At 39.8% G+C, this 25485-nt stretch overlaps 1 protein-coding gene across 1 annotated transcript in view; it reads left to right on the top strand.

Annotated features, from left to right (window-relative positions):
- GNG2 (G protein subunit gamma 2) overlaps positions 1–25485 on the top strand; it is a 113554-nt gene that overhangs the window by 71764 nt on the left and 16305 nt on the right. Inside the window, exon 3 of the mRNA XM_055304572.1 lies at positions 15487–15602. Coding sequence (XP_055160547.1) covers positions 15516–15602 — 87 coding nt within the window. The 5' untranslated portion in view covers positions 15487–15515. The remainder of the gene's footprint in view (positions 1–15486; positions 15603–25485) is intronic.

Genomic DNA, 25485 nt, shown 5'->3' with positions numbered 1-25485 from the left:
TGTCTCAGAGGTATTTCCCCCAAACAGTGGAAAATACAAGTTCTTGAAAGTAACCTTCCACTATTATACTTACTCTATATTGATGGCCTAAAATTAAATAGAACAAAATAAGCCTCAGGAGTATCTCTGACAAATTAGCATCAAATCCCCTACAGGTAAAGGCAATGTTTAGAGGAAACTTGTTTTAAAGCTAACTTCCTGTAAGGCCTTTTTAAAAGTTCCAAAGTGCCTATGCTCTCAAGGCCCAACTACAAATAATCAATAGAAGCAAACCTCCTTCTGGGAAATGACTCTTTTGACAAAGACATTAGGCACCTCATTCGTTCTATAAATAGTTACTGAAAGCCCACCATGAACCAGACCCTGTTTTAGGCACTAGTAATTCAGCAGTGATCAAAACAGACTAATTTTCAATGCTCATGGAGCTTATATTTTAGTAAGCTATACTAAATAAATGCAGGCAATACAGGCAATAAAAATAAATAAAGATAAAATATGTCAGGTGGTTCCAAGTACCAAAAAAGAACATAGAGTTGGGTAAGGAGCATGAGCATTATAAGAAGGGGAGGTACATTTTTAGAGAGGGGAAGCCAGGGAAAGGCTCTGATAAGTTGATGTTTGAACAGACACCTGAATAAATATAGTGAGGGGGAATATAAGAAGTACATTCCAAACAGGGGGATCAGGAGATGCAAAGGCTCTGGACAGGCGTATGCCTGCCATGTTCAAACAACAGCAAGGAAACACTATCGCTCAATTAGAGTGAACAAGACACTGGTGGAAGATGAAATTAGAGAGATACCTATGGACTTTATCATTCAGCTCTTGCAGACCATGTAAAAGCCTGAGCTTTTACTCTGAGTGAGGTGGGAAGCCATTAGAGAGTTATAAACAGAGGACTAACATCATTCTGACATACACTTTATTAATGCACCCTCTAGTTGCTATATGAAGAACACACTGAAAGGGGAAAGGGCAAAATCAGGGAAGACAGGGTGATATTGAAATGTTCAAGCAGGAAATAAAAGTGGTAAAGTTCAGACTATTATCAGTGGAAGGGAGGAGAAGGGGTTGGATTCTGGGTATATTTTGAAGGAAGTATTCAGAAAGTTGCTGGGAGATTGGAGATGAGCTATGAGACAAAGAAGCAAGAATGTCCTCAAGTTTTTAATCTGAGCACCCAGAATAATGGAGCTGCCATTGACTGCCATTAGGAAGACTGTAGGAAGAGCAGGTTTAGGGGAGAAAATTAAAATTTGGTTTAGGATATATCGAGTCTGAGATGCCCACTCTTAAGGAGAGGTTAAATAGGGAGTTGAGTCTAGAGTTCAAAGGCAAGACTAGTAATGGAGATAGAAGTTTGATAGATGTAAGCCAAGGGCTGGTAATTCAGCCATGGGCCTGAATGAGATCACCTGGTTTGAGGGTAAATATAGAAAAGTGCAAACTCACTGAGATCTGGGGATTGAGAAGATGAATAAAACCAAGAAGGTAGACTGAGAAGGACCTGACAGGAAAGTAAGACAAGAATCAAGAAAATAACAAGTGTTGTAAGGAGGTGGAGAAATTGAAACCCTTGCGCACTTCACTGTTGGTGGGACTATAAAATGATGCAACTATTATGAAAAACGGTATGGGGTTTCCTCAAAAAATTAAAAACAGAACTACCCTATGATCTAGCAATCTTACTTCTGGCTGTATATCTGGCAGAATTGGAAGTAGGATCTTGTACATCCATGTTCATAGCCTCATCATTTCCAAAAGCCAAGGGGGGTGGAAACAACCCAGTGTCCTTCAGTGGATGAAGAGATAAATAAAATGTGGCATATATATATATATATATATGTATATATATATATATATATGTATATGTATACATATATGATGGAATACTAGCCTTAAAAAAAGAAGGAAATCCTGTCACATATTATAGTGTAGATAAAATAAATGAGTTGCAAAAAGACAAGTACTGTGTAATTTCACTTACATGAGGTGTCTGAAGTAGTCAAACTCATAGAAACAGAAAATAAAATTGTGGTTGCCAGGGGCTGGGGACAGGGAAAGGAGATGTTCAGTGGGCATAGAGTTTCAGTTTTGCAAGATGAAAAAGTTCTGGAGATCTGTACAGCAATGAGAATATAGTTAACACTACTGTACTGTACACTTAAAAAGATGGTTAAGATAATAAATTTTATGTGTCTTTTACCACAATTATGAATGAATGAATCAAGCAATCAGTCAATCAGTCCAGAAAAAGCAGCATCCCTGGAGTCAAGTGAAGAAGGTATATAAGGAGAAGGGAGCAGTCCATTGTATTAAATGCCAGAAGGTGGTCATATCTGAATAATGGCCACCAAAGAACTCAGGTCTTAATCCGTGGAAACTTAAATGTAACTTATATGGGTAAAGAGTCCTTGCAGATGTGATTAAGCCCTTAATGTGAAATCTGTATCCTAGATTATCTTGGTGAGCTCCAAATCCAATGATAAGTATCCTTACAAGAGAGAGGCAGAGGGAGATGACACATAGAAGAGAAGAAGGCAATGTGACCACAGAGGCAGAGCCCAAGCAATGGTGCCACAAGTCAGGGATCTCCTGACTTGAGAAGCTAGAAGAGGCTAGAAATAGATTCTTCCTTCCAGAGTCCAGGAGGGATCATGGCCCTGCTGGCACCTTGATCTCCCCTCAATGGAACTGATTTTGAATTGCTATCTTCCAGAACTGTGAAAAAATAAATTGTTGTTTTAAGCCATCGAGTTTGTGGTAGTTGGTTTAAGCAGCCACAGCGGACTGAGACAGAGATCAAGTAAGGTGAGGACTGAGAAGTGGTCATTAGATTTGGAAAACTCCCCACAGGGAGCCTGCTTCTCCTTCTGCCTATGTCTGTACTCTCTCTATGTTTCTCTCATGAATAAACAAATAAAAGCTTAAAAAAATTTGAGCCTTAATAATGCTTCTGATATTAGACATACTTAGGCACCAGTCCCTGGTTCTCACACTAGGTTATAGATATGTTTTGAAGGCAGTTCATTTTATCACTCTGGCCTTTAAATGTTGTTGTTGTTGTGAAGTAAGATCTTGTTTCAGTGAGTTTCAAATGCCTCGTATTTAGCCTTTCTTTATGGGTTAGTGGCATATATTTGCACAGGAGCCATCTTGGAGCCATTTTTTTAACTTGCTCATTCCTAGAAAAATCCTCACCCCTCACCTTGGAGAGGCCTTCCTGCCATGAGCCCCGGGGGAATACCAAAACAGAACCAAACTTGTTAAATAAAACACAGTGCCACCGCAGGCTCCATACATTCAGAGATATTTTTGAAACCTGTATCACAAGTGATTAAAGTGTATTAAATCGGTGATTATAAAAAATATTTGTTTTGGATAAATGGTCCTGCAAGATAACTTCTGGGTCCTGCTAAGCTCTGAGATTTCATACTCTGTGTCGAGGAAGGTCAGTCAGTTTCACAGCCTCTGCTTTCTTGGAACTGTTCTTGGTACCTGGGGACTGATCTCTAAGGTGTGCCTTCTGTGAGGCCAGACTAAGAAAGGAGGAAAGAGAGCAGACAGAATGGTTAAGAAGCTCCTGAAAATAGTATGTGCAGTTTTGAGGTGGTTTCAAGACTACACATATACAGTTATCAAACCCCTTCATTGGCATGCTAAAAACAGGTGAATTTTAATGTATATGAATTATATCCTGATAAACCTGCCTTTAAAAAAAAGTATCTGGGGCAGCCCGGGTGGCTCAGTGGTTTAGCGCCGCCTTCAGCCGAGGGCGTGATCCTGGAGACCCGGGATCGAGTCCCGTGTCAGGCTCCCTGCAGGGAGCCTGCTTCTCCCTCTGCATGTGTCTCTGCGTCCCCCCCCCCCCCGCCTCCCCGTGTCTCTCATGAACAAGTAAATAAAATATTTTAAAAAAAAAAGTATCTGTAAGATGATCTCCTGGTCCCCAGGTCAACATTTCAGACAAAATCCCTTTACCTTTTGGAGATGGCAAGTAAACAGCTGTGCTGTGGAGAAGGGTCCGCTTCTTGGTTCTTGGTTCTCCTCCCCTCCAATCAAGGGTACTTGCAGGGTAATCAGCGTGGGCAAGAATTGTCTGTGTCCTTACTTAGTGATAAAGTAAAAGAAAGGGTTACCAGGGCACCTGGGTAGCTTAGTGGTTGAGCGTCTGCCTTTGGCTCAGGTCGTGATCCTGAGGTCCTGGGTTCTAGTCCCACATCAGGCTCCTTGTGGGGAACCTGCTTCTCCCTCTGCCTATGTTTCTGCCTCTGTCTCTGCCTCTGTGCCTCTCATGAATAAATAATATCTGAAAGAAAGAAAGAAAGAAAGAAAGAAAGAAAGAAAGAAAGAAAGAAAGAAAGAAAGAAAGAAAAGAAAAGAAAGAGTTACCTATCCCTTCGTCTTTAACTTCTTACATTTTTTCTCTACTCAGTCCTTATAATCAAAGGATATTGTCAGGGCAATTTATTTTATGCACTTAGAGCCGTCGTTGTAAAAACAATATTGTTTAGAAGAATAAAAAATGGCTCTGGACTCCATGTCAGAGATGTTTAATAGCTTTAAAAGAGGATATAAAATGTGACAGTTGAGTAATGGGGAAACATTAAAATAACTTCATTCTCTTACGGATGTCGGGAGCGGAGGAGAGGGATGGATAAATCTTACAGTGTGCACAATGTGAAAACATCTCAGAAGATCAGCATTGATGCAAGGCCCAGAAAATGATTATGTATATTAGTTAATATTATCTTCTAAATATGATACTACAGACCCCCAAAAATAAGCATTCCAAGTTGAGGAAAGGCACTTGAGAAATGACTGTCAAGGTTCCATTTGGTTGTCTCTTGATGGTAGATTGTAGGGAGTTTTTTGCTTTCTGAATCTCTGTGTTTTTCAGTTTTTCAATAATGGGTGTGTATTTTTAAAAATATTTAAATAGTTTTAAAGTTAAATTTTTAATATTCATTTTTAATATTTTAACAATATTTTTAAAAAGTCAGTTTGAGACAAATGTGCTCCTTGCTGTCCCTGACACTAAACTAATAAAAAGGAGCCAAGGCCTCTGTGCTGCTGTTTCCAGGGCTGTGGCCTCACACTGGGTTTCTGCCTGAGTCAGTGGCCACCGAGGGGTGGAGGTGGGGGATGTGAGGCCAACGCTACAAAGGAGCTTTCAGCATCAGATTTACCCTTTCTAACAGTGTGTTTGTGTAACTTTGCAACTGGGGAAAATTATAGGTGATTTATATGTTGCCAAGAACAACCCAGATTGCATGTGGTTACCTGAGGATCTGTCCCTTTCTTGGCAGTAGCCAGGAAATGGTGAGAGGGAAGAAGACACGAGTCCAAGGTTATCTTTTGCCCCAATTATGTGAGGATACTTAAAGATCTGATGAGATAATAGTCTGAGAGGTGTCCTTTCTGGGAATATGCTTTATAAGCCCATTTGCTACCAAACAAAAGCTGCCATTAGCAGCCCGTCTTGAGGATCAATGTTTGGTGGGGCTACAATGAGGAGCATGGATGATTCTGTGCTCCAGGTCCCCATCTTCACAACTAGCAAACATTTACTGATGCATCTAATATCCATAAGGCTGGGTGCTGGGGGTGCCAGCTGGGGGACTTTCATTTATTTAACAAATGTTTATTGAGCATCTACTGTGAACAGAATTTGCTCTTAGTTTACATTTGGAGGAGGAGAAAGATGGATGATATAAAACTTGATTCAGTAGCTTCAGATTATTATAATGCATTGGGAAAAAAAATAAACAGGGTGCTATGCTGGAAGAATGACAGGCTAGATGGGGCACTTCATTAGATAGTGTCATCAGGAGACCTGGCATTTGAACACAGGCTCAAAGAAAGCAGCAGCCATGGAAAGTACCAGCCAGAGCAATACAGCTTGGCAGACAGGGGAAATAGCAAGTACAAGGGTCCTGAGGTGAAACCTGGCTTGGCCTGTTCAATCAGTGAAGACAGACAAACAGGGCAACTTTGGAGATAGAAAGGTAGGTTTAATAAATATTTATGGGAGAAAGTCTGCACAAAATACTAATAATTAATTATAGCCCTCAGCATACAATTTTTAAAGAGGCCAGAGAAATGGCTTGGTTTCTACTATCATAGGCTCCTGGGTTGGTGTGAGTTTGAGGGAGTGAGGAGGTCACTGTGGTAGGTAGTTGCTAAGGAAGGGTTCTCCGAGGAAGAGAGGCTAGGTCCTGGCTGCAAGATATAGGTGCATGTTAGGGAATACGTGGTATGATGAAATCATGGCTGCCTTGGGCATCTGCTGTATTGGGAGAACAGAGAACAGGCTTTTTTTGGCTAGAAGTTAGAGCTAATGATGTGTGGCAGAGGCAGGCACTGTAGATTTTGATGGAAAAGCTGCTATGTGTGCTCAGACACTCTGCCGGCCATTACATACAGGAAATAGACCTGAGGAGGAAACAGGAGACGATTAGCCTCAGGTGGTTGGCTTGCAAGTTTATTCTGTGCACACAGGAAATCCTTACAAATGCTATAGGTGGACGTGAACCTTTCCCTCCAGAAGATACCAGTTAAAGAGCAGCGCCTTCTTAGAATTATTGAAGGAGCCTGTTGGGTTCTCACGTCCACTTAGTGGCTGGTTTCCGGAGAAACTTTCTAACACATGCACATGCTTCTGAGTCACACACATTAAACATTTAATAAATCCTTGATTATGAATTTTAAATCACAATTGATTTTCAAATAATTATTGGCTCTTTAAGAAGCCATCAGTGCAAATTAGAAATTTCAAAATTGGATGTGAAGATTTACCCACTTTCCTCCCCATAAGTTCCCAGTTAATAGAGGCACAGTTGGTCATAATCCTAGACTTTTCCTTTGTCTTTCATAGTCCCTGATTCCTTTTCCATGTTCCTTGTGAGGACTGGGGATCATGTATGTAATACTTCTAGGTTACAGGGCTCAGTCGTTGCTCAATAAATGGTGGTGGTCATTTCCTGTTCGAGCCTGTTCCTTCTATAGCACTCCGTACTTTATAATGTGTTGTCACAAACATTAGGCACACTTGTGCAATCCTGCAACCCAGCTGAGCTACTGAGGCCCAGAAAGATTAAATGATTTTCCCATTTAACAAACAGCTAGGAATATCAGAATAGACAGGATTCAGGTCTAGTGTCTTCTAGTGCCTAGTACCTGTTTTTCTACTCTTGTACCACCTCTCAGTTACATTACAGAGAATATTCCTAGACAATACGGTGATAACAGACTTGAATGGATGGGGTCCAGTTATTACTGGGGGAACTGCATTGAGGATCTTGACCAAAGGACTTTGGGTGTTACCATTTTGGGAGCCCAAGGTCTATTTGAGCAGAGGCAAGGTAACTCAGGCAGCCTAGTCTCTCTGAACTCCAGGGGTTGCCTAAGGTCTGAGATCCACTGAGGATTTAGAATTGAAGCAGTGTTTTTTTTTTTTTTTTAGAGAAATTAATTAACCAATAAATAATTTCCTACAAAGAGGCAGAAGGCCACTGCCTGTCAGATATCCCTTGCCTGCTGTTGTAGAGCATTAGACATCAGTAGGTTAACAGAGCCATTTCTATGGAAACAAGCTCATTATTTCTCTTTTGTTGGAACCCTACTGGTTCATGGTAGAGGCTTCCTTTTTTTTTTCCCTAAAGAAAACCCAACATATACCATACAAAATATGAGTCTTTTTGCCTCTGAGCGAACAAAGCCCATCTAACATTTAAGAATGCCAGCTCCCATTTGTGGATATAGCCATTTGCATTATCCAAGGCTCAGGTAAAAACTAAAACTCACATGTAATTTTTAAGTTGCAACATGGTCTATTCATTGCTGTTTCATTTTATAAAATCTGTGAAATTCATGACTTTGAGCCAGCATTTTTCAAGGACTATGTTTTTGTCAACGTCATTAAAAGCAGCTAACCAGTGATGCTCTTTCCAAGCAGAAGGCTACATCTCACAGAGATGTTGTTTCAAAAACAGCAGTTTACTGGAAAGCAGAGCGCTGTCATTTCAAATAATGGTTTCTGGCACCCAAGTAAGTCAGGGAAGCTGTGTTATGTCTTACTCTCCACCTACACAGCATCAACGGCTCCCATGCTGAGTAGAGCGAAATTAGATGCAATGTTGTCTTTCTCCCATTTGGTAAGTGGCAACGTCCCAACAAAACCACATGGAAATAGTCCAGAGTAGAGTTTAAGTTGATATGTTGCTCCCTTGGTTCATGTTCTTCCCCATTGGCCCTGTAGCATTTTTGTTTGGTACAACTTCTGTACCACATCTCATTCTCATTAGCTCTCTCTGTAACTACAAAGACCGTAAAAATTTCTATTATGTTTGTGAAATGGCCAAACATATACCACAGTCCCCAGATTAGGATCAGTCTGTAGCATCTAAAAATGTGAATTGAGAAGGGCTGAAAGAACATCTTTCCCTGGTGGGGGCTTGCTTTAGAAACACCCCTCTCTCTAACGTTCTGACTGAATCCATGCCTTTGTTTCCTCCAGCTGGGGATGCAGTGCTTACTTCCCCGGAGTTGTAAGGATCAAACAGGAACTTGGCCCAGGGCCTGTCACGAGGCAAGCCCTTGGTTTATAAGCTAATACTCATTTTTAGTATGAGTTCCTGGTCCTCTGGTAAAAGAACAGAGCGTTTGGCCTGTAAAATCAAATTCCTGGAAATGAGAAGCACTGAAACATGGGGAGGAGAGAGAGGAAGTGGGGGAAGGTGCATAGAAGATTACCGTTTTGTTTTATTTACAAAGCCATCCTTAGCACTGTGGGGTCTAGCTCTCTACATTCTGGGTGCTCATGAACAACCTGGATCTTCACAGGGGAAGTTATCTTTCTGTGCCTTTTCTCCCTCCCCCAGGCTCTCCTCCCCTATTCAGATACCAACTAGCATCCTCTGGTGTCCGATATCATTTCATACCTTCTATCCCCATGCCAAAGTCTGTGAGGACATACTTTATTCTACCCGCTCCCTGACACCCCCCTTCCCATTCTCATCTTTTTCATTTGCCACCTCCAACCTCCACACTGCTGCTCAAAAATGAGCAAAGGCAAGTGAGGAAACCAGGACATTATGACACCCAGAAGATATCTTTGTGTCAGCTCCAGTTGTTGAAACACATGATTGGGAAAGAGTGAACATGTGAGGTGGATTCCAGCCCTGACACCCTGGGGCTTGAAAGTGTTGAGGGGGAAGCAAGAAGCTTCACAAATAAATCCTCTATTGATTTAAAATATTCCTAGTGGTGGGATAACCAAAAAGAAATTACTGTTTGCTGATTAGTAGAGACTGAGATGTGCTATTTTGGTATTTTCAGATCAAAGTAGCCAACTGGTAATAGGAAGAGATCTCTCACAGAAAAAGTACCCTGAAACCTGGCAGGCTGTTTCTACAATTATTGTTTGATTCACATTGCAGCAACGACTCAGAAATTCACTTGTGTTCTGACTGTGAAAGCCCTTCCCTGGACTCTTTGGATATATACTCTAATCAATTTGATGATGGGGTTCTTACTTGCTACAGAATCATATAGAGTAGGGATCCAAAAAACAAAAACAACAACAAAGAATGAGTTTGGCAAAATGACCAAGCTAAACTTGTGTAGAGAGAGGTATGAGCAATTAACAAAGACATGTACCCAGGTGACTAATTATAGGGGCTCTAAAGAACTATAAATTGAAATTGTTAGAAATTGGTCCTCTCATTCAAAAGCAGCTAACAACAACTCACCAATGATATGGCTTACTGACAAATGAGAATAATAAAGATATCATCAAGTGACTGGGAGACTAGAGACTGTAAACCTCTGATTTGTTTTGTAGACCAGAATTGTTTGTTTTATTGCCCATATCATCCTAACTTGTAAATATATAAAACAAGTAAATCAACCCTCTTTGCACCAACTGCAAATATCGAAACACACAGTGTTTTCTGAGAAACACACAGTGGTAATTAAAATGAAAGACCATAAGAAAGCGTGCCTGAATGCCATGCTTAAAAAACACCACTAGAACCTGAAAAGAATGGGAGCCTCCACAATTAACCTATACTCTCTAAGGCAAAGATCTCATTATCAAAACATTTATTTATCTTTGTGCCACAGAAATAAAGAGTTGTGTGTTTACTCTCAAGCCTAAATGATGAGAAAATGTATGGTTTCTTAACAGAAAAGTTCCTCCTGAAAGAAATTAAAATACTGGATGTATTTTTAGAAAAAGAAAACTCATCTAATGCTTATTATTCTATAACAAGCCTATCTCTCATGTTCAGGGGGAGGGATGCTCCTCTCATCAGTGAAAAGAATAAAATGCCTTCTGTATTATTCTTGGGTTTGGAATTCAGGTGGGATAATTAGGACATTCTCCCAGAGTCCTACTACATAAGCTCTATAATTGTTCTAGGAGCTTTGGTTGTTTGTATTCTTTTTGTTCACTGGCAGATATGACCCAGCATGATCTCATTCCACCAGCACATTGCAAGAGATTGTGCTCTCTTTTAAATAAGCAGGGACTAAATATCCATAAAGCATAATAATGCTAATGAGAATTATGAGCACTTAACACTTATTCATCCCTGGGAAGGTAATAGGGATCCTAAGACATAATATAAAAGCAATTTAGTTGAACCTTTCCTTGTGGAGTTACTTTCTTTGAGCAGATTCCTCATGCATGGATCTATGGCTATTTTTTTTTCCAATGTCCCTTCTCACTGAGGGACCAGGAGCAGTCCAATTCATTATTGCCTGGCACTCTACAGGACATTAGAATTTCTGCCTCTGCTCTCTAAGTGCAATACCCCTCAATACTGTCATAACCCAGGTCACTCCCATATATTTCCAAATACTTCAAAGGGTGGCACTTCCTTTCATTGAGAACCATTGTCAGTGAGGCTTAGAGAATAAGTTAAATCCCACTTGGAAATTCCAGAGGATCGATTGTTAGAATCTTGAAAAGAGATCTTGGCTGTAGAATTCTGAAAGAATTAATCTGCAGTATTATATTCTCTGATTCAAATTCAGAGATGTGTAACCACCCATTTCAGTACTTGAGAAGGGTGGGCTACTGATTGCTGGGCTGAAGAGTGTGTCACTCCAGCACTACCAGCATTTGATCATTACCCCAGTTGATTCCCAGACATGTTTTGCGATTCTGGAAGCAAGCTCTGGAATCTAGAGTCTCCCCATGACAGCCAGACTCTGATTCTATTTCCCTCTGCCCCAGTGATTTCTAGAAGAGTTAGGATCCACAGCTAGGTGCATCTTTGAGGTGGGCCTCTGGTTCCAGGGCCAGGCTGGGCCCCTGCAAAGGTAAAATATGGTGCATCACAAGGCAATCCAAAAACTAGCTGATGAGGTGAGGGGGAGTGGTGTACAGAAATTAATCACCCTCTCTTTTTAACTAAAGGTTTTTTTGGTGTGTGTGTGTGTGTGTGTGTGTGTGTGTTAAAGCTTTGTGTACGTGATCTTTTCAGCAGAATTTTTTTTCTTTTAGCTATTTCAGTGGTTGGTATAGTCAAACCATTTCCTTCCTTCTTAAAATAATATCTGCCCAATCTCTGTCAGATGTAAAGTGAAACAGGAACATTAGCAAAGGATATCTGATATGCATCTATGCTTCTGCCTAAGCACCTAACAGGACTCTGTCAACACTTTCTCTTGGCCTGATATGCTCACAAGATGCAACACCCTTTTCTCAACAACATTTCCCATTGCATGCAATTGCTGTCAACTTAGGTAGGGACAAAAGACAAAAGTTTTTGTCTTCCCCGTTGGAAATCTATGATGTAGCATTTATATACCAACAATGAACAATATGGGAAGGATATTAAGGAAACAATTCCATTTGACAATAATGTCAAAAATAATAAAATATATAGGGACTTAGAATTAACTTAGGAACAGAGACCCCAGAAATAAATCCTCACCTATGTGGTTAAATGACTCTCAATAAGGGTGACAAGACCATTCAACTTGGAAAAGGAAATCCTTTCAACAAGTGGTGCTGGGAAAACTGGATATCCACGTGCAAAAGAATGGAGTTGAACCCTTACCCAACAGCATTTACAAAAATTAACTCAAAGTACATCAAAGACTTAAACATAAGCGCTAAAACTATGAAACTCTCAGAAGAAAACATAGGGGAGAAACTTCACCACATTAGATTTGGCAATGATTCCTTGAACATTACACCAGATGAATGGGCAACAAAAGAAAATTGTACTTTATGAAAATTAAAAACTCTTGTGCATAAAAGTGCACTATTAGCAGAGTGTAAAGGCCATTTATGGAATGAGAGAAAATGTCTGCAAACCCCATATATCTGAGAATAGATTAATATACAGAATATGTACAGAACTCCTAAAACTCAACAACAAAAAACTTGGTTCAAAAAAAGGCAAAGTTGGGGGACCTGGATGTCCTGGTCAGTAGAGTGTACAACGCTTGATCTCAGAGTTGTGGATTTGATACCCACATTGGGTGTAGAGATTACTTAAAAATAATAAAACATTTTTTTTAAAAGGGCAAAGGACTTGAATAGATATTTCTCCAAAGGAGATATGCAGATGGTCAACAAGTATGTGAAAAGATGCTCAATGTCACTAATCATCAGGGAATGTAAATCAAAACCACAATGAGATACCACCTCGCATCCATTAAGGTGACTACAACCAAATAAACAACAGAAAAACAAAAATGGAAAATAATGAGTGCTGGGAAGATGAGAAATTGGATTCCTTATGCACTTTTGGTGGGAATGTAAAATGGTATATCTGCTATGGAAATCAGTATGGCTGTTCCGCAAAAAAATTAAAAATAGATTTACCATATGATCCAGCAATTCTACTTCTGGGTATATACCCAAAAGAACTAAAAGCAGGGGATTGAAGAGATATTTGTCCACCCATGTTCATAGCAGTATTATTCACAGTAGCTAAAACATGGAAACAATGAAAGTGTCTCTCATCAGATGAATGGATAAGCAAAATGTATATACACGCAGTGGAATATTATTCAGCCTTAAAAAGGAAAGAGATTCTGACACACGCTACGATACAGATGAATCTTGAGGACATTATGCTCATGAAATAAGCCAGTCAAAAAAAGATAAATGCTGTATGATTCCACTTCTACAAGGTGCCCAGAGTAGCCAAAATCATAGAAACAAAAAGTAGAAGGTGGTTTCTAGTGCTGAGGGGAGGAAGGAATGGGACTTACAGTTATTGGGTACAGAGTTTCAGTTTTATAAGATGAAAAGGGTTCTTAGTGTGTGCATGTGTGTGTCTCTGTGTGTGATGCATTGTCCAAATACCTCAAGCTTAGGAGACAGACTAACTTTTCTTATTTACCATAGACACTTTTTAGGAAAACACGTATTTCTTTGGAACACTGGCTTAGGACTCTATAGTGCTCTCAGTCTTCAGGAGGAGAATTTTGTAGGAAAGCAGCTGGATGTGAAAAAGAAGACAATGCCCAAAGTAATTCTAAAAGTTTAGGGCGTCTGGGTGGCATAGTCAGTTGGGCATTCCACTCTTGGTTTTGGCTCAGGTCATGATCTTAGGGTCCTGGGGTTGAGCCCTGTGTGTGGCTCTGTGCTCGGCACGAAGTCTGCTTGAAATGATGGGGTCCCAAATCAGAGTTGTTAAAGTCTCTTTTTGTTTTTTTGTTTTTACATAAAGATCCCTCCTCTTGTTCTTCAAGGATATGAATACAGTTCAGAGATCTTTGTGGCTTCAGAATCCCTTCAGTCTTCCTTTCCATTTTATTCTCTGATGTCTTTGAAAATAAGTTAAGGGAATAGGTTTGTTTTTTTTTTTTTTTTGAGGGAATAGTTAATTATCTTCCAATTATAGTGTAAATGCTGTTGGGGTGGCTGATTTTGCAGTATTCTTTATAAAATAACACTCACTATGAAGGGACCTCTTTGTTTACAATTTCTTCTATTGCCTTGAAGAACAAGATATTGAGATATAAGAACCAAAAAAGATAATTTCCATATTTATGCTTTTTTGGTAATTAACAATTTTTTTCCTGAATAAGTAACAGTCTTGTATTGAACTTACTGTGGGTTATACCTCCTTCCCTGGGTTTTCTATGTATCTTCTTTCCTTTCTGAGATAGTAGCCTGATTTTTTACTTTATCCCTGGATAAAAATATTGCCCCAAAGCTATAAGTCATGGTTTTATTTAATATGTCTTCAGAACAAGATTCGACTGTTGACTGAAGTAAGGCTTTAATGCCTCTCATTTCTTGGGTCATGCACTCTAGCTAAATTGCTGCTCTCAGACATTGCTTCACTGTGGGGTGCCAGTGACCTCAAAGGGCACATTTACACAGACAGTCCTGAAATAGCATATGACACCTTGACATAGAGCGAGACCTGATCAGAATGTGGAGGAAATGGGCACCAAAAATAAAATAGGGTACTTTCCAAGATGAACAACAAAACTAAATTGAGATGGTGGGTCAAGAAAGAATTAGAAGAGGAATGAAATTGGGATAGAACTTGAAGCAGGTGGAAGAAAGGATGGGGAGGTGATCTGGCAAAGCCAGAGGCAAAGAAACCATCTCATAATTTACATAAGTATGAATTCCACTCTCTAAACATTTGTGTTCCATTTCCATATTTATAAGAGTAGTAAGTCCGTTATACTAAATACAGAATTCTGCTGGTGCACTCATTGATGCAATTAACAATTTAGACATGGCAGTCCTTCCCCCTTTGACATTACAGATGAAGAATTGTGAGTTAAGTAAATAGTTGTGTCTAGCCATATTTCAAATAGAATAGAGAGAAAAGACTATTTTTTTTAAATGCTGGATAAACAACACTGAAAAGCCACACATCCTTTGCAGGGTCTCTGCAGTATAATAGACTGAAGTGGTTACAGTTAACTAGAAAGTTGGTATTGGAACACATCAGGAGAACATTGTAAACTTGGTGTTTTTAGTCCTAAAGGATTATATAATTTACCATTCCTTTCTGCTTGCCTTTCATTCTTCATCCTCTGAAGGCACTTAAACAGAGTATCTGACAATAGTAGTACCTGAAAAATAGCAACAGTAATAATGCATCCTGCCACCCTTCCCATTTCAAACTCATTTCACAAATTAAGATAGTTTTAATGGCTTGCTTTCTTAATTCAGCAGCATGTCTTATTCTAACTGATGCTTCATTGTTTTTCCCTGAAGAAGGGATGGAAGTACAGAGGTGTGTGTGTGTGTGTGTGTGTGTGTGTGTGTGTGTGTGTGTGTGTGTTGGGGCTGTGCGTGGGGTGTTTGGAAAACCACACCTCATCTCCTGGTCTGCTGTAATCAGGCTTGGTCCTGGATTGGTGATGTAGAGAGCTGGGAGAGCCAGGCCTGACCACAGCCACTCTTTTAAATTTCCCCCATCGTGATGAATCTGCTCTTTTGGCAGCTCCTGAATTCCCTGATGCATTCTTTCTTCCTGTTTTCTTTCCTAGTGTATCTGAAAAAACCACCCAGCATTCCAATGGCCAGCAACAACACCGCCAGCATAGCACAAGCCAGGAAGCTGGTAGAACAGCTGAAGATGGAAGCCAACATTGATAGGATAAAGGTGAGGACCACATAACCCACATGGATCTTAGAGCCTTGACTATAAGGAACATGATTTGCAGCCATCTATCACTTGACACCCCTTCTAAAAAGAGTGATAAAAAGCAGTGAGAGCAGGAGAGAAACTTAATAATTGGGTAAAAGTTCATTTTCCAATGTGTCTTTGCCTTCTCCAGATTTCTCCAAAATAAAAAAAACAGCATAAATTAAAACAGGTTCTCCACATAGAATTCAAAGCAAAACAATAACAGCAAAACAAACAAATGAGAAACAGGCTCTTGGTTGAATTCTAGCCAAGGAACTTGGAGAACATGCAAAACTTACCAGGTCACCAGCTGACCTGACTGACTGTTTTTTCATTTGGATTTTAGATTTTCTGTCTTGGTTTAGGTTCTCAGTTAAGTGTCTCTCTGACATGGTTAATCTTTCTATTCACCACTTCGGATTGTAATTATCTTCTTTTTAATACCTCATTGGATTTTTTTTTCTTCAAAACACAAAAATCCCACATGGTCTCCCTAAGAAGTCAAACAGTATAGTGGGTTAATGAAAGTATTTTATCAAATGGAACTCAGAAACATATCTCATTTTATTAAAATAAAGCTAGAACATTCTTCCAAATGCCAAATTCTTATTTATTTATTTATTTATTTATTTATTTATTTATTTATTTATTTATTTATTTATTTTTTAAAAAAGATTTTTATTTATTCATAGAGACACAGAGAGAGAGAGAGAGGCAGAGACACAGGCAGAGGGAGAAGCAGGCTCCATGCAGGGAGCCTGACATGGGACTCGATCCAGGGTCTCCAGGATCACTCCCTGGGCTGCAGGCAGCGCTAAACCGCTGCGCCACCGGGGCTGCCCCCAAATTCTTTTTTAAAACTAGAACATTTCTCCTATTTTCTCCATGCCAGAGTTAGCAACCTGAACAACCCACCCAACCTTTGGAGTATGCTTCTAGAGCAAAGGTCAATAGACTAAGGCTCATGAGCCAGACCCAGCCCATTGCCTGTTTTTATAAATAAGGTTTTATTAGAACATAGCCATTCATTTACATATTGTCTATGGATACTTTCCCACTATAACAGCAGAGCAGAGTAGTTACAGCAGAGACCATGTAGCCCATAAAACAAAATATTTCTCTCTGGCCTTTTACAGAAAACTTTGCTGACCCCTGCTCTAGAACAATGATTCTCAGCCCACCTGTATACATTCAGATTACCGCAGAAACTCTGTGGAAAGACCAATTCCAAGACCACCCTCTATACCAATTAAATTAGAATCTCTTGGGGTATGATTCAGGCATCAGGCTTAGTTTGTTTGTTTGTTTGTTTGTTTGTTTGTTTGTTTTTGCATTTTGTTTTTAATTATCAGTTAGTTTCAATGTATAGCCAAGGTTAAGAACCTAGGGAAGGGGTCCCTGAGTGGCTCAATGAGCTAACTGTCTGTCTTTGGCTCAGGTCATGATCCCAAGACCCTGGAATCAATTCCTGCATCAGGCCCTCTGCTCAGCAGGAAATCTGCTTCTCCCTCTTGCCTTCCCCCCTACTCACACTTGCTCTCTCTCTCTCTCTCTCAAATAAATAAATGAAATCTTAAAATAAAATCAGGTGTAGGCTTTACACCTGATGTAAGGCTTGAGTTCATGATCCTGAAATCACGAGTCATATACTCTACTAAATGAGTCAGCCAGTCACCTAGGTTTTGCTCCTTCTAACTCCCATCAGCTATCGTTTAGAAAGTGAAGAGAAAGATGATCTTCCTTCAGAAATAAGCTGAGTAAATAACCATGGGCATCTGTCCTAATCTTCTTTTTTGAGTTCTGATAATGGGGCCATATAAACAGCTTCTCTTCTCTCAGCAGCTCTAACTCTTATTATTCATGAATGAGATAAATGAAAGGTCCTCACTATCTGCCTTGCTCCTTTACCACCTTCCTCTTTTCCCTTTGCCTCTTCTTTTTCATTCCCTTGCTGAAAAAAGTACAGTGTGGAAGGTGGGCACAGAATGTGCTGCAGGAAGTGAGATGGCTCAAGGACCATGGCATCCAAAAGTATCATTTAGTCCTTCCTTGGGAATGGTGGGGAGAGAGGAGTCTTTTGCCCATGGACCTTCTGGAAAATGTCATTTTGCCTTTTAGGGTGGCCCAACTAAGATAAAAGTAGTTGTGAAGCATCATTGTGGTTGGCTTTTTCTGTTACTCCTCAGCATCCTCAGATTTATCTCCTGAAGGAGGAGGTGATGGTATTAGAGGTGATGAAAAGCTGGCAGTGGGAGGAAGAGGACAGAAATAGGTCTGTTCAGCCATAAGTCAGACCTCCTTCATCCCTCACTCGAATTACTGACTGCAGGGGCTCCTAGTTGATCCCTGAAATCCCATCTCAGCCCTGTTTCCACGCCTGCCATCATTTACCCTACACATTGCTACCAAAGACAATTTTCTCTAAGAAAATCGTATTACATTCCTCTCCTACAGAAAATCTTTTTGTGCTTCCCATCACCTGTAAAATAAAATTCAAACTCTTTAGCAGAGTATGCAAGGTCCTTCTGGCCTCTGCTCTTCTTCTCAGCTTCATCCCCTCTTTTTGCCCACCTGCCTTACTGAGCCACTTCTGGTGCTCTTGATGGAAATTTCAAATGCCTGGAACATTCACTCTCCTTTCTATCCTTTATTAACTCTGGCAACTCCGTGAAGACTCAGACCAGTCATGACATCCTTTGTGCAGGTTTCCCAGACCCTCATCTCATCATAAGATTGGAATTTTACTGATTTTCAGTTGTTCTTTTATTCTTTTGTCTAATAAATATTTTATTGATAGCTTTTTAAATGGCCAAACCTTGTAAGATCCTAGAGATACAGAGATGGAGAAAGATGAAGACATGGCTCTTGCCCTCAAGGATCTCCTAGTCTAGGAGGAAGTTACAAAAAAAATATGAATGAGACCTATCACTGATAGAAATAAGATATCCAAGAAGCATAATCATCAAATATTATCAGAAAGAAGCCAGCACCACACCGTGACTCCCTTCGTATACTACTTCTGAAGACAGCAAAGGAATCGCCACTGTAAGAGAGAAGAAGTGTTCATCTAACAAACTGAGCACTAGGTGGTGATCTTCCTAGGCCATCTTCACTTCCAAACCTCTGGACCCTTGCTACATCATTAGACCTCGCATTGGTAGAGATACAGCAGCAGCTAGTGTTGCAGCACTTCTCCTGCACATCAGAGCCAGGCAGGCATGCTGTGGCAAAGTGTCAGATTATTTTTAGTTCGGCCGTTGGCTAAACTGCGACGGTTGACAGAGTTGTCAGCTAGCTGGTTTAGGGCTTGGTTATTCTGCCTTTAGGAATCCCTTCAAAGGCTTCTGAGCCCTTGGGCTTGTCCACCTACTTTGCCTGTGTGATCCTGTCAGCAAGAAAGGGCTTCTCTCTCAAGATCCCACGTCTATGATTCTGCAGTCAGATAGTGACCTCTTCAAGCTCGGGCAGCAGTGTGTTATGTACATCTGGCGGAGCCCACTGTGGCTGAGGCCATGAGGAGCGGGGGGCAGGGAACACAGCTGGCATTGGAGCTTTGAGAGTCCCATCAGCAGGGGCGGCTGCAGAGAGAAGCTGTACCGTAGGAGGATCTGCATAGCATATTCATTTTTAAACCTTCTTGTGTCCTATCCCTTTGCATCACACATCCCGAGAGAATTGAGCTAATGAACCCATTATCTGTTCATAAGCCTCAGGCATATATAAATTACACTCCCAGCCTTTCTGTGTTTCTTTGTTAGCTTTTCATTCAAGGACAGAAAGTAAAGAGAATCAAAGGAAGCTGCTGGGAAGGGATCTGGGGACAAGGAGAGAGAGGGGCATAGAGACTGTGACACTCAGATGTATGAGACAGCAATGTAGTCACACTGATGTTGAGTGAAGATGGATAAAAGGAAGCTTGTCCTTAGAGCACAAGTTGAGGAAGCATGTCCAAAAGTAAAGGACAGCAGGACTTCAGTAAATCTATTTGTTCGCCACTGTATTAGGCCTCATTGGGCTTCTAATAATAGAAACCTAGCCCAAGTTCACTTAAGCAGGAAGAGGGGATTGATAATAAAAGATACAGTGTGTCTCAGATTCCAAGAGCAGAAATATAGCTGGGTAAGCAGTAGGAATAAGAGCTGGAAACTGGAGAGCTCTGTTACATGTCTCTGCCTCTGTGTGTCTGCCTCTTTCTTTTCCTGGGAAGAATAGATTTCTCAGCTGCCTATTCCATGTGGCAGATATGATGGCTGCTCACTGCTCCCAGGATCCCATGTCTCTTCCAGCTCCATGAAGAAAGAGATAGGTTGATTCAATTCCTTTTAGTTTCAAGTGCATATTCCTGGAATGGCATGTCTGTTCTAGCAAGAGTGAACCATCTGCAGCCCCAATAACAGACATTAGAATCAAACTACATTGCACAAGCATTGCTCCTAGGAGCTAACCCACCCATATGAATGGGAAAGGGTTAGATAGTTAAGGAGGAGTGAGAATCACTGTAAGCTGGAAAGATGCTCCTTGACAGTGGGCATCATCAGCATCATGAAAAATGATGTAAATGTAAGAAAAGAAAGCCAAGGCTAGGAGCGTGTCTGAAATGATTGCTTCTTAACTAATTGTATACTCCATCAATTGACCCCATGTAAGAATGTCATTTATTTCTTTTTTCTCCCAAATATTCCTAATAGAGCTTTCCAACTTGCTCTATTATCTCAAGAATATACTATGTAAAGTCCCATCTCTCTGGTTACTCTGGGTCCCTCAATGAGAATGCCCTTTCCCTCATTCTTTTCCTATCCACTGCAGAATGAATGTTTGTAACCCCCAAACATTCACCCCTAGCCTCCAAAAAAATTCATATGTTGAAATCCCAGCCCCCAGTATCATAATATTTGGAGGTGGGGCCTTTGACAGATGGTTAGCCCTCATGAATAGGGTTAGCGCCCCTTTTATAAAAGAGACCCCAGGGGGATCCCTCACCCTTCTACCATGCGAGGTAATAGTAAGAAGACATCTGTGAACCAGAAAGTAGACCCCCACCAGACTCTTAATCTGCCAGCACCTTGATCTCAGACTTTCAGTCTCCAGAACTGTGAGAAGTGAATTTCTGTAGTTTATAATCCATCCATTCTATAATATTTTGTTACAGGAGTTTGAGCCCACTAAGATCCTGTCTAAATCTTACTTTCCCGTTAGGGTCAGCTCCAGTCCCCATTTGTCCATGAATCTCTTGCCATTCTGCCCATATTTATTAATTGGTTTCATTTTCATCAAATACAATTTTCTAATTAGACCACAGTTCTCAAAGACAAAGACTATGTCATTTACTTCTCTGTATTCTTCAGGGTGCTGGGCTACAGGGATTCAAGAAACTTTTTTTTTAGTGAGTAGCTTTAAGTTCATGTACTAAGAATGTCATATAACAGGACATCAGGAGCTGTAATTCACATGACATTTCCAGTGACATTTATGGTTTAGGAAATTGCAAGCATGAGTATAATTGGCCAAATAAAGCCATGGTCATAATGGCACCTGGGTGACTCAATCAGTTAAGTGTCCAACTCTTGATTTTGGCTCAGGTCATGATCTCAGGGTCCTGGGACTGAGCCCTGTGTCTGCCTGAGGATTGTCTCTTCCTCTCCCCCTGCCCTTCCCATTTGTGCTCACTTGCTCTTTCTGTCTGTCTGTGTCTCTCCCTCCTCCTGAAATAAATAAATAAATATTTTAAAAAGATTCTGTAGTCATAGGGGAAAAGTCATTGAAATACGAAAATGAAGAGAAGACAGGTGAAGACAGGTGTCTTGTGTTTGATTATAAGTAGCCAGAATCTATCATATATCTTCTCTTTAAAACAGGTCAACATAAAAATAGACTGATTTTCATAACTGACAAATATGTATGAATTATTAAACCAAATTTTATAATGATTAAATCATCTTTCTCATATTCACTCATAAAAGATTGGAATTGAATTTCACAGAAAATGGTACTGAGAAATGGACCAGTTAAGACATTATGCTTGGTAGTAAAGAGGAGACATATATCCTAGGTTTGGGAGTTTTGAAATCTTTTTCTAGCATTTGAAATGAAAGTTTTAACACCACTCCCCTAAAATGCTTGCATTTGAGGAGCACCTGGGTGGCTCAATCAGTTTAGTGTCTGACTCTTGGTTTCAGCTCAGGTCATGATCTCATAGGAGCCCTGCATCCAGCTCTGTGCTCAGTGGGGAGGCTGCTTGAAGGTTCTCTCTCTGCTCCTCTCTCTCTCTCTCTCTCTGTCTAATATATATATATATAAAATCAATATTTTTTAAAAAAATGCTTGCATTTGATTTATTAGGGAGAATGAGATACTATCTTCCTTATAGGCCAGTTGATAGTATTTTCAGAGATAATAAAATCAGTATAATATGTCAAAGGACTTAAAGAGGAAAGGGTTGTGTGTTCATACTTGGCCAATCCTAACTCATTCAATTTGCTAAAAATGAAGCAAAAACTTTAAAATTGAATTCACACATATGTTAATAATTGAGCTTGACATTTCATTTTTATGAGAGTTGATATAACTTTTAAAAATTCAATAGATAATTTATTAAGCATCATGTACATGCTTAGCCTTATGCATTGTGTCTAGGAGCTACAGTAGTACTGTTAAACCTTGATAATTTGAAATTTGTAAGAAATGAATTTTTCTGAATAGCCCAGTTTTCAGGTCAGCTGAAGTCTCTTTTCTTAAAAATGTAACTATTTTGGATGACACTTTGAATATCTTTTTTATTATTATTAAATAGAGTAAATGAGGTATATGTACTTTTTTGATAATTCATTTGAAGTTATTAATTTCAAAAATATTATTCTATTTCCTTTTTTCAAAAAATCCTTAGTACCATTAGTTTAACACCCCCATGGAGGAGAGAGAGGGGAGGACTACTTAGAATATTCACTCATTATTTTATAAATAAAAAAGTCAATATCTCTCCATGTGATTTTACTTCCTCTAGTATCACAATCAAAGTTTGAGCCTTGGTGCTCTTCACACCCAAGAAAGATCCTTTAGACTCCATTTTGGCCATCAGCAGTGATGCAGGCATGATGATGATGTGAGACGATAGGTGACTTGCTGCCTTTCATTCCTGACTTTAATAATCTTACCGTCCACAATGCCTCTCATATTTTCAGTATGGTTCCAAGGCATGTCAAATAATACTAAGGTTTCCTCTGCATTCACCAGTGTTTAAGTTGAATATTTTAATTTTTCTTACTTAAATTATGTATTAGTGATTCAAAGAAAAATGAAGACTTTAAAGTGGCCAGTTGCTTTTGACCTGAGCAAAAGATCTTTCTAGACAAATGTCAGACCAATCTCTCCTAGTCTGAAAATTATTTAAAAAAAAAAAAAGGTTTTATCTATTTAGTCATGAGAGACACTGAGAGAGAGGCAGAAACATAGGCAGAGGGAGAATCAGGCTCCCCATAGGGAGCCTCACGTGGGACTCAATCCCAGGACGACCCTGGGATCACAACCAGAACCAAAGGCAGACACTCAACCACTGACCCAGCCAGGTGCCCGAACTTTGGAAATTCTATCTCTTCCCAGATGTTTGGCAGTTTCTTTTGTCTTAGGGTATATTGCCAGGCCTATGACAATGATAAACTTCCCATTTCAGGCCTCCATTGCAGCACAGTCTTTGAGGTCCTTTTAAGCAACAAAGTTAAGTCAACCCTGGGTGGTGCCTTTAATGCAGGCAACTCAACTGAAGAACTTGGCTGAATGATTGATTTCCTTAACACACATGTGACTTCCCACATATAGGCAGTGACCACCTGTCAGTGCTTACTTCTTTGCCTGATGAGAAAAGCATTTTGCAACATCAATTTTAAAATGTGTCTTAATTTCAGAATATAATGAAGACAGAACTATATCCTACATGCTGTAAATTCTTAGGTCTGATTTTTATCCTTACCAACAGCTGCTTCTCAGAGCTGTCAGGGTGTCTTCCTAGAGTGGGCTCCTACATTTTCAGATCCAAAATCATAGTTTGGTGGCCTTCATTGGGACTGTCTAGGATCATCATTTCTTTACTTCCAGTGTAATTTAGAGAGGTTGCTGGAGAACTGGGTTTCAGTAATGGTCAATCTGAAGAGACCCATACTCTTATCAAATGTAATTCTTTCACTTGTACATCAGATCTCATCTCTCTAACCAAGGTCATGCTCCACCACCTGTCCATCCTGAATCATCAGTTTTGGTTCTCTATTTCATCATTTCCATCAGTGTACAAATACAGTATTATTTCTCCATCTTAAATAAAATTTTAATTTTTTTTTCTCTGAATCACCCACTTCCTCTTCCAGCAACTGCCTCATTTGTTTGCTATGCTTTGTAGAACTTCCTGAAAAAGTTATCTATATTCACTATCTCTAATTTCTCTTTTCCCTTTCTTTTGAAAAATTATTTTTACTCTGGAAATAATCTCAAAGGTACAATAGGATTGCAAATGCAGTACCAAGAACTTTGTCTTCCAGGCAGCTGGGTGGCTCAACCCATTGGGTGTCTGCCTTCAGCACAGGTCATGAGCCCAGGGTCCTGGCATGAGGCTGTGTCTGGCTCCCTGCTCAGTGGGGAGTCTGCTTCTCCCTCTGCCTCTCTCACCAGCTTGTGCTCTCAATCTCTCAAATAAATAAATAAAATCTTTTTTAAAAAATAAAGGTTTTTATCTTCCCCTGAACCATTTGAAAATAAGTTGCCGAGCAGCCCAGGTGGCTCAGTGGTTTAGCACCACCTTCAGCCCAGGGCCTGATCCTGGAGACCCGGGATCGAGTCCCACATTGGGCTCCCTGCATGGAGCCTGCTTCTCCCTCTGCCTATGTCTCTGCCTCTCTGTCTCTCTGTTTCTCATGAGTAAATAAATAAAATCTTTAAAAATAATAATAATAATTTGCCAACAGTTACCCCATCACTACCAAATACTTTAGTGTGTGGTACCTATAAATAAAAACATTCTTCTACATAATCATAATATAGTCATCAGAATTGGGAGGTTAACATTGATATGTTACTGATTTCTAATCCTCAGAGCCCATTTAAGTCATGCAAATCACCCTAGTAGTATCCCTTTTAGCTAAAGGACCCAACTCAGCATGATGTGTTACATTTAGTTGTTCTGACCATAGACTTCCTTGACTTTTGTGACCTTGACACTTTTGAAGATTATGGGCTATCCATTTTGTTGAATAGCACTCAATTTGGATTTGTCTGATATTTCCTTATGATTAAATTCAGGTAACAAAACTGGGACATTAATATAGAATTGATGGGGTTATTTGTCTCATTACATTTTATCATTGGCATATGATTTCAAATCGTCACTTACTGGTGATGTTAACTTTGACTACTTAATTAAGGTGTTAACTTCTAGTTTCTTCATGTAAAGTTGTTCGTTTGTTTTTCATAGTTAATAAATATTTAGATTTTTGGAGAGAGACCTTGAGGCTTAACTATCCCACTCCTCATTAAACATTCTGTTTTTTAAAGTTTATCTAATTATATTGATATGGACACATGGTTTCCTCTTTTATTATATGTTTTACAATCTGCTATTATCATCATATATTTTGATGTTTTAATTGGCACAGACTAAAAAACTAGGTACTGTGTGTTTTTGACATGACTCCATCATTCTATGAGTGCTTCCTTAGTGTCTAGCACAAAAAAGATGATGTAGGGTCCTCTTGTAATTTCCCTGCCCCAACCCTGGAATCACCCTTTTCTCCAAGAGCACTAGTTCCTTTGATATTTTTATTTAAAAATGAAAATCTGGATGCTAGATGTTCTCATTGCTGAAGTGTTTTGAAGTGTT

This window comes from Nyctereutes procyonoides, unplaced genomic scaffold (assembly GCF_905146905.1).
Source record: "Nyctereutes procyonoides isolate TBG_1078 unplaced genomic scaffold, NYPRO_anot_genome, whole genome shotgun sequence".
Taxonomy (NCBI): Eukaryota; Metazoa; Chordata; class Mammalia; order Carnivora; family Canidae; genus Nyctereutes; species Nyctereutes procyonoides.
Note: the sequence above shows the minus strand (reverse complement) of the source record. Positions and strands in the feature narration are given on the sequence as shown.